General features: G+C 34.5%; 1 protein-coding gene and 1 long non-coding RNA gene across 3 annotated transcripts; both read right to left on the reverse strand.

Annotated features, from left to right (window-relative positions):
• Window positions 1–260: 260 nt before the first annotated feature.
• On the reverse strand, window positions 261–9,995 carry LOC112567174 (24-hydroxycholesterol 7-alpha-hydroxylase-like). 2 transcript variants are annotated; one of them, XM_025243752.1, is made up of 12 exons: window positions 9,761–9,995; window positions 9,358–9,493; window positions 8,688–8,834; window positions 8,362–8,456; window positions 8,028–8,113; window positions 7,601–7,784; window positions 7,220–7,316; window positions 2,554–2,669; window positions 2,052–2,147; window positions 1,607–1,695; window positions 1,352–1,439; window positions 261–1,041 (listed from the first exon to the last, which is right to left on the reverse strand). In XM_025243752.1, the coding sequence occupies exons 1-12, from the start codon at window positions 9,983–9,985 to the stop codon at window positions 973–975; spliced, it is 1,428 nt and encodes a 475-aa protein (XP_025099537.1). In that variant the 5' UTR covers window positions 9,986–9,995; the 3' UTR covers window positions 261–972. The 2 variants fall into 2 exon arrangements, with proteins under 2 accessions (XP_025099537.1, XP_025099538.1); XM_025243753.1 differs by having other exon boundaries at window positions 9,801–9,932.
• On the reverse strand, window positions 2,744–5,492 carry LOC112567175. The gene is made up of 4 exons (XR_003099769.1): window positions 5,454–5,492; window positions 4,918–5,080; window positions 3,844–4,005; window positions 2,744–3,412 (listed from the first exon to the last, which is right to left on the reverse strand). It is a non-coding gene; the product is annotated as an uncharacterized LOC112567175 (long non-coding RNA).
• Window positions 9,996–10,161: the final 166 nt, after the last annotated feature.

Raw genomic sequence — 10,161 nt, forward strand, 5'->3', positions numbered from 1 at the left:
AAAGATTGGAAAAATATCTCTTTGCGGAACTTTGTTTGAAAGAGCAGTTGTCTGAGTGATTTATCATTCCCAGCAAGACAGCCGCTAAAACGTACTGGAGACAAGGGACAATTATAATAGAACTACAGAGTGATATAGAATTATAGAGTGAGAGAAAAGGAGCACAAGAACACAATGAAAAGAAAAATGAAGATAAACATGAATTCGTTTGGAAATAACAATAAACATGATCAAAAAGAAACACACACTTCCTTTAAAATTCTAGAGTTTATTAATCAAAACACCAGATTGTATATATGAATAAGTCAACAATCAAAATAAATGTATAAAAATATACTTCACAGTCCAACTATGTGATTTATAATGCTATAAAAATGAGGTATTTATTTTCTAAAAAAATATACTGGTAAATAGCCTGCTTTCAAAATACTCCCGAAGCATTTCATTTCAGCTTCTGCTACTTATGTTTACAGTCATAATGGTAACATTTGTAAATGTGCAAGTTAGGCATGGATTTGCATTTCAAAATTGCAGTTGTAACATTGGAAAAGAAATCTTTTCTTTCAGCCTAACACATAATTAAAAAACATACCAAATGGAAAAAAACAAAACTGTGAGGAATGTAAAAGGGAAAGAAAATGACAAATTCACTTCTGTCTTTTTGTTCCTGCAGGTTACTTTATCTTATTAATCAGGTTTGAATGCCTGGACACACAACCAAGGGGTGGATCTGGATTAGGAAAGAGAAAGACGAGGATTGATTAATAAGGAAAAAGTGCCAAGAATTCCATAAGACAATGATTGATTCTTTTGAGACTTCAAACATAAATTTTGATGAGAGAATGTTGCTCAGCAGTTTGGATGATAATCAACCTTGCTACACAGGTACCAGAAAACTGTATCCATTTTGATGAATGGACATAGAAAATACTAATATTATGCTGCTGAGTCTTTACTGGCCATCAGTCATAGTTATAGGCGAGTCAGCCTGACATGACAAGGTCCTGTTGGCTGCTGAGTGCCCACCACATGCAGTGGACTCTGAAAAGTATAAAGAAAATACAGTTTTCAGGGAATGCTAAATAGCCACTGATCATTAATTCTGAATTTTTCTTAGCCTTATTATGCAGGATATAAATCAGAACCATAGGCAAACATTTGCTGACCTCCGATGTTTGAGTTTGGTTTTGATTTACTTTGACATAATTGACTTCTGATCTAATTTGGGAAATAGAAAACTATTTGTACAAGTTAAAAAAAGGAAAAAAGTAAAAACACATTATTTTAACATGCACAGTTTTATTTGAAATCTTTTCCTGTTCTTTTCTCTAAATTATGATAACTAATTTACCAGGTCAGGCACTGTACTGAGAAGTTGGCAATCAAATCGCTGAAGAAATTGTGCGATAAACAGGTGTAGCTCCATGAGTGCAAACCACCTGTTAAAAAATAAAACTCAAAACATCATGGACATGTTATTTCTATATTTTACTAACCGTAATAATCTCCCTAAACATAAAAGTGCTTTCAGGGTTGTGCTTTTACTGAATGCTTTTGCTTTACTGCAATGCAAATAAACATGTTTGCTGAATATGTCATTTGGTACCTTCCTGGGCACTGATATCTTCCACCTCCAAAAGCAATGAAGCCATCAAGGAAGATGTTCTTTTCCAAATCAGCTGACTGCCAACGCTCCTAGAGTTATAAAAGGTTACCAAAAAAACAATCTTCAAGACAAACAGTTATTATCGATATTCTTAACATTTTTAACCCCAAAAGCATTTGAAAGACACTGCCCAAACCGTACACAAACAGACATTCATACACAAACTAATAGTCACTAAGGAAATGTTTTAGTTTATTACGTATATGAAAAAAGGGTGAACTTAATCGTTTAACAATGATTGCTAAAAAAATATCTGTTTAAACATGAATTTTGTGAATAATCTTTTTTAAATGTCAAATAACAAATCTAAAATATTTTTATTATTTTATTTTTATATTTTATACTTAAATGTGCTTAAAATGTGAGATAAAGTAAAGATACATACAGGTAAGAATTTATCTGGATCTGGGAAGTATTTAGGATTTCGATGAGCCCAATAAGGGGAGACCATCACCATGTCCCCAGCTGGTATGGTGTAGTTCTGTCGATGCACAAATATTTACATTTTTAGTGCTTTACTCAGCCAATTTTGAGAAACTGGATTTTCATCTGAGTTTATGAGTAATATAAACTACACCATGTAAGACCATGAAACAAATTTTAAAAATTTCTTGATTAAAGTGACAAGCAGATAAGGAAAGCAGACAAATGACAAATATGTTGTAACCTCAAAGGAAAAAAAGTTTTAGGAGAGTAAATCAATAGTTTAGGATTTATCAAGCTGGGGACTAAAGACCATGTCACACAGAAGACATTTCTAGTATGCAAAGAGTGACTTTATAAAGTGCATCAAATGACTTTATAGAGTGCTGCCAGAATAAGTAGGACAGACAACACATCAAAAATGTACATGGCAGTATATTTTATAGATGTTATATAAATTTTACCTTGACTGTAAATGGTTTAATCACCCTTCGTGTTACAACTCCAGGTGAACGCAAACGTATGGCCTCCATAATGCACCACCTCAGATAAGGTGTTTTCAACAGTTGATCTTCAGTAACTAAAGTTTTAACAAATATTTTATGCATCAAGCTTAACTGTAAGATGAACTTTCAAGCCATTCATTTAAGTATTTTCCCAAAATTATGAAGAAAAGATATGAGGGTGTATGTTTGTATACAAGTGCAGAAGCATGAATGCAGATTATGTCCCTAGTAGCATTTGGAGGAGAGGCCATATAGGACCCATGTGTGTCCCATATAGGACCCATATGAGCTATCTTATGACCATATGGGAAGCCTATATCGGCCCAACCGCCGAAAGCGCAAACAGGTCCGACCGTGGGCTGAGATGGGCTTCCTATATGGGAAGCCCATGTGAACCTAGATACCTAGATTTCCAGCTATTATTGGTAATTTTAGGTATTTTGGCATATTCTGATTTACGTTGTTTTTAAATCAGGATATGCCAAAATTCCTAGAAAAACCAATAATATCAAATGCATCAAAATAACCCTATAAATGCCAAACAAAATGTTACAAAAAACAAACATGATTTGTCGTTTTCTGATGTTTATTGAAATTGTTAATTAAAAAACTAATTTTAAATATGCAAAAATTGTACAGCTTTACTTGTCCTCCAATTCGTTCCCCACCCCAGAACTATTTACTGACTTTAACAGTCTGTGCTCAGGTGCCCTTTCCCTTCTGCCATTCTCTCAATCCCTAGCACCAGCTAACCAGCTAGAGATCTGCGTCTGCAGTTCTGCTTCAGTAGCTTGAGGGCAAGTTTTTCGTGCAGCATCTAAAAATAAAACAAATATAAGAATATGAACTCTGCGTAAAAATAATCACTTAATTGTAGGTCACTGACCCTAATATCCAGAACATAAGGTGAAATAAAGAAAGGTACAAGCAAATTATATAGATATGTAAAGTGGCACAAAAATTTTAATGGCTATAAACAGAAAGGAACTACAAGTGGAACTGCATTTGAATTTCAGGTAGAATTTCTATAGGCAGGAGAACTCTGGAAATACTGATTTCAAAAACAATCCCAGTATATGGGAACTGTAAAGATGTCTATCAACTGTCATCTTAATTCATTTCTACACAAAAATTAACCAGCTGATTAAAGGACTAGACATTGCATAAACATATTGACTTTTACAGACAAATGAAATATTTTTTCTCAATGACTCATGAAAACACAGAGTCAAATATTTAAATCCTTACCCTGAACTGTTTGTAAAAGAAAGGGGTGGTTCGTGAGTCCCTTCTTTCCCTTCAGACCATGGAAGTTGTAAGACTGGCTAATTTATTTGAAAATAGCAGAGACCGTTTGTCCCTGACGATATGCTTTAAAGTGAATCCCCCACGCATTGCCAAATAGCATTCCTGGAAACAGACAATAATAAACATACATCATTTTTTTAAAAATAAAACTTGCTGTGGGCAGTATCATGATACGTGTTATGAGAACTAGTATTATAAGACCAAAATATGGATGAAAACCATTAAGGAAGTTTCATATTTATCTTTGTAACCAAGCTAAAGTGCTTACAGAAAATTTATTATCAGCTGTAATTCATGCCAGCATAACTATGCCTTTGTTACTTTTTAGTACTGCAGACATGTCATTTGTTCTATACAATAAAATGCTATGAAACATTTAAAGGGAATAGCAAAAATACACTTGACTCCTCCTTCTAACAAATCAGAAGGTTTCCAGTCACTTAATCCCCAGACACTTAATCCCGACGCTTCATCCTTAAAATGAAATTTTAACTATAAAAATTATGAAGCGGCAAAAAATTTAATTGAAATTCAAATAATTATCTTCATATAAACATCACAATAAGTTTTACAATTAAAATAAATATTGAAATACATTAATAATATTCAAATTATACTATTAACTTCAACATCATTTGAACATCTACAAATTAGTTAAAACTATTTTAAATGTAAAAGCGTCGGGGATTAAATGTCTGGGGATTAAGTGACTGGACACCAATCAGAATAAGCAAATTATAAAGATATGTAAAGTGGCATACAAATTTTAAAGCGTTATAACAGAAACAAGTGGAGCTGCATTTGAATTTCAGTTAGAATTTCTATAGGCAGGAGAACTCTATCCATAAACTGTCATCATAATCCCTTTCTACACAGTATTAACCAGCTGATTAAAAGGACAGACATTGCATAAACATGTGTACATATTTTAAAATTTGCAATGTATTCAACCACACTGAAATATTTTTTCTCAATGACTCATGAAAACACAAAGTCAAATATTTAAATCCTTACCCTGAACTGTTCTTAAAATAAAGGGGTGGTTCTTCAGTCCCTTCTTTCCCTTCAGGCCATTATAGTTGTAACACCGGGCTAATTCTGTTGAAAATAGCACAGACAGTATACCCCTGACTACGAGCTTTAAGCTAAAGCCTCCCCTCATCGCCAAATAGCATTCCTGGAAACAGACAAAAATAAACAAACATCCTTTTTTATAATAAACTTGCTGTGGTCAGTATCATGATACATGTTATGAGAACTAGTATTATAAGACCAAAATATGGATGAAAACCATTAAGGAGTTTCATATTTTTCTTCGTATTCTAAGACCAAAATATGGATGAAACCATTAAGGAAGTTTCATATTTTTCTTCGTAACCAAGCTAAAGTGCTTACAGAAAATTTATTATCAGCTGTAATTCATGCCACCATAACAATGCTTTTGTTACTTTTTAGTACTGCAGACATTATACAATATAATGCTATGAAAACCTTTAAAGGGAATAGCACACAGACACTTGACTCCTAACAAATCAGAATAGAGTACATACCAAGCGTGCACGTTTTCCTGGATCTGTCTTTAAATCCACTTGAGACATTCTACACCTCTGAAGATTTTAAGGGAAACTGTAACCCTTGTGTCAGATGTCAGCTCCTTTTCTTGGGTTTGGCACTCCATCTGCGCAAGCCTATTTTTCACGTCTTTCACGTCAGTTTTCATCTCTTCCAGAAGAGACAGTATATGCTGTACAGCTTTCTGTAGTTTATCTTGTTTACCTGGAACCAACAAATGCAATAGCAGAAAACATGTAAATAGTGATCCTTATTTATTTCAATTTTTTTCACTATGGCAAAAGAAGCCTGGGATTTTGCACTTCTAGTTATATTTCACAAAAACACTGTTCAAAAGTCTTGGCCGAGGGTAAAACAAACAAAATGTTAAATGATTATGAACAAAATGACTTCAAATTACCTTCCAAGGGTTGGGGGTCCCTGTGCTGGCAGGATGAACACCAGACAAGGGGCGCTGGAGGCGTGAAGGCAAAGGTGCTAATTAGATGTCACAAATCAAGACCAAAAGCACAGCATAAATTTCCCTTTAATATAATCACGTACTTTAGTCCCTTTCACTCTTATAGGGCAAAATCACAACCAAAGTTACACTGTTTGTGCGTAATGACATGTTATAGTGTTCAAACAGTTCATAAATTTTCTTCTGCACAAGAATTAATTATGAATATTAGGAATCAAAAAATAAATTGCACTTACTTAATGACTTGTGCAGGAGAACTGGAAGCATAGAACATGAGGAATCTGGCTTTATAGCTCTAATTAATGAAGCTTGCATCTGGTTCAACAGATTGTGATGGCCAGTTGCACATCCTGTGACCACTTTCATCTTTAAATGCAGCAGCCAGCTATCTAGAATAACAGTAAAATAAATTATTGACCATCATACAGTCATTACCATTTGTTGTAGAGAAAATGCCATTAAAGTTAATTTGTCCGAATCGATACTTTTAACGCTACTATACAGTAAACAGAAGGAACTGTCGAAATTCTGTTGCTTTCGAATGGTAAAGTTCGTGACCTACACTTTCGTAATCGCAATTATTTGAGGAAATTCTGACAGCTCCGAATTCTCTGCATCGCTAACGGCTAAAGAATTATCAAATTGCAAGCTTTCAGAACTGTTGGGCCTGATTTCTACTTCTCTCTGGAAAACTTGTGCATTTATTGCGTAAATGTGTACTCTAATCTTTCGTCTCTTAGCGTAATATTCTGCACTGAACTTGGAACTAAAATCTCAATAACTATGCTAATTTAGAGTATATAAATTATACATACTGTTATTGAAGACTCCAACACATGTATCAGTATTGGAATTGACGGCGGAAGAAGCTTAATTATAATTCCTGTTGCGAAAAGTGTAGAACAAAACTTTGCAAATGGCGCGCAGTTCCGATCACCTAGTACACCATTGGCTAAAAGTCACGTGCCATTATTAGGGGTTATGGCCCTTGGTTGGTAAGAGTACTCTCGCCCGTCAATATAGGTAACCTATATCGGGCCGATATAAGCCGAGATTTCGATGCGCATAGGGGTAGTTCTATGTTCATGTGCAATGAGTTCTATGAAGTACAAAATGAATTGATACCTATCCAGGGTTGCAAGAATGTGTAAAAATACATATCTGTTGAATAGACACCTTACACATGCTGTTGTTGCTGCTGCTGATGATGATGATAGTGATTATCATTATTATTTCCCACTATTGCTATTTTCCCATTGCTATTAAAATCAATTCTTCTGTTACCTTCTTTTCCAGATCCCAAAACTGCCGCCACATCATCTTTGGCTTTTTTCCAGGCATGCTCATGGGCAAGCATAAAAGCTAGTGTCCAGAATGTGATCTGCATCAATAAGAGCAGAAATTATGATCAATGGAGAAATTTGAAAAGATTTTTACATCAGTTAAAAACTAGAAACAAAATTCACTATATAGTTATAACCGAAACTATACTATTTTGAGCTATCTGTCTATGTTGATAATCACTACAAACAAAGCAAAAAGAAATGCAAGTGGTGAAGTGCTCAAATATGCCCTATGTAGAGATGCTGATTTTTGTTATTTGCTTGATAGCCTGCATAGTACCAAAGTGTTAAATGGTGAAAGTTAGGAATGCAAAGTACATACCGGGACTGCATTTGCAAGAGATGCCCACAAGAGCAGCAGGCTGTAGTTTGGTGAGTGTTCTGCATCAACAACTGCCAGAAGAGACTGCAGAACAGTATTCTCCTCTTCTGCAGTGCCAGATGCCAGCTGCTTGACAACTTTGGTGAATAGCTTCAGCAGCCAAACTTTAGACTGAGTCCACTCCCTGCTCATAAATGTACAAATAGAGACCACAACAATATGAGACTCACAAGATATAGTCAAAGAATCACTTTGACTCAATTTTAGAAACCAATTTTTCTTCATAAACACCCTTTAGAAAAGACATGTGTAAATACTGATCTACTGCACACATATTCATTAACATATGCTATGCATCATAATAAATAAACTACCGTTACCCAAAACCTGCAAACTACCAACTGAATTTTGTTTATGATGGCCCTACCTTAAAAACATTTGTGGAATCTTGGAACCATACTCAAACTGCTCATCAAATTTTGTAAAATGTTGTACCAGTTCTTCAAATGCTTCCTTGAAAGAGATAGCAATGAAGTCAAGAATAAAATATCGATAAAGCAACATTAACAAGAGGGAAGAACTAAACTCTTGTTCTTTTGGTTTTATACCTTTAAACATTTCCCGGATGTTTTGATATGTTTTAGCCAATCATTATCATCAACTTGTGATTGTCATTACTTATTAACAAATAATAAAAATATACGATACAAAATCACACTCACATCCTCACATACATGCACACTCTCTCACTTTCAAGGTACCTTGTCAATGGTTGGCAGGGTGTTTTTACCAAACAGGTTGTCTATGATTCCACGATACATTATATTCCTTACAAGCTCAAGAAGCTCACATTTTTCTAGAAAAAGTAAACACTTTGTGTAAACCAACCAAAACAGAAAACAATTACTTTTACAAAATTTAAAATAAAATCAAAGATCTAACACTCTTGTCTCTCCTGTGTGTGCTCTTGGTGCTTTCAATTTCTCCACATTATCAAGATTTCTTAATCTTAATGGTATAAAAATATCCCTGTAAAAATAATTTGCATACAAATAAAATATATTAAAATGGCGAAATTTATAGTTACCTTTAGACTTGATACTGTCCAACCCCTCTGCAAAGCTTTGTTGAAGCTTTGGAAATATAGAACTTAGCTTGTTGGCAGCAAGTTTCCCTTTAACTGTGTCATGAATTTTTGTGTGATATGTAAAGAATGAAGCTTCTGTAATTGATGCTGCAATCATACAGTAGAAGTAATTTTATTATAACAAACAGTCAAAGTGGTGAATAGGTATTAATTATATGATTATTCCATAACACTTTATAGTTAAACTTTCACATGAAATAACTCTCATCTTCTCCACAGCTTCTGGATGCAAACACTAGCAAAACTTACAGCCTTTACTTGTTTCTTGCAATGTGATATAATATGCAATAATATATAACAAATGTCACAATTTGTGTCCAAGCGCTGTTTCTTGATGGCTTCTATAGCGATATATATATATACCATTTATGTAAAAAAAAAGTTACAATAATAAATAAGTATCCAACAGGAGTGCTTTAACATTCATTGTGTAACATTAATTTTCACCTAGCATCTCATATCTATTGCCTTAATTAATCAAGCAAGCAATTAATGCAAAATGGTAAAGTTGCATGGTGGCGGCCAAAACGTCTGCATCAAAACTGAGTTTATAGCAGGTTATAATTATCGTTCAAACAAGATTACTTTTGCTCTCCATTTAAACACATACCAACATTCTGAACAGGAGTTTGTACAGCCTTTTGGAAATCCACATTTGGGGACTGAAATAAAAGGTGAAAATCTGTGGGATCCATCAAAAATGTAAGCCTTTCTCCGGCCACTTTAAGTGTGAAAACTGGTCCCAGCTGAAAAATATTACTCAGTTTAATTTGGTATCTTCGGTATTTAACTAGTACGTACAGTGCATATAAAACATTTTACAGTACGTTTTAAGCACCTACAATTAGATACTAGTACGGCACAGCCCTTTTCATGTGTATATTTTGTGAATTCTTCCTCTCTCGTATGCGCACACAGTTGCGGGCTTGGCTAGTTCTAGGTATAATTTATAAATGTTACTATTTAGTGTAGCACTAAGCTGACTAATGTAATGCTGCTGTATGTCTATACACCTTTCTCCGTTTCTCATCAATAAAGTACAAAGGCGCTCGCCCAAAATCAACTGCACATCCAAGCCATGGTATCCACCCGGAATACAAAGGAGGTATCCTGCTGTTTCCTTGTGATTTGAAAAAGTGCTTCATGATTCCTTTCAATACTGCTCCAACAATAACAATCGTTAATCCAGTCCATAACATAATCTGCCAGCTGATAGCGTCTGCTAGACTAGCCGCCATTTTCAATGAGACCTCTCGATGAACCACACGAGATGATTGAGATTCGAAAGTAGGATCCAATATCAGGGGTGTAAACTTCTTATCGTCTTATTGATTCTGAGCGATCACTTTTGTTTAGAATTTCTTGTGATATAGGTGCTTACCCTTTCCCGTTAAATTTGTTTTAGCTAGTCAAT

This window comes from Pomacea canaliculata, linkage group LG6 (genome assembly GCF_003073045.1).
Source record: "Pomacea canaliculata isolate SZHN2017 linkage group LG6, ASM307304v1, whole genome shotgun sequence".
NCBI lineage: Eukaryota > Metazoa > Mollusca > Gastropoda > Architaenioglossa > Ampullariidae > Pomacea > Pomacea canaliculata.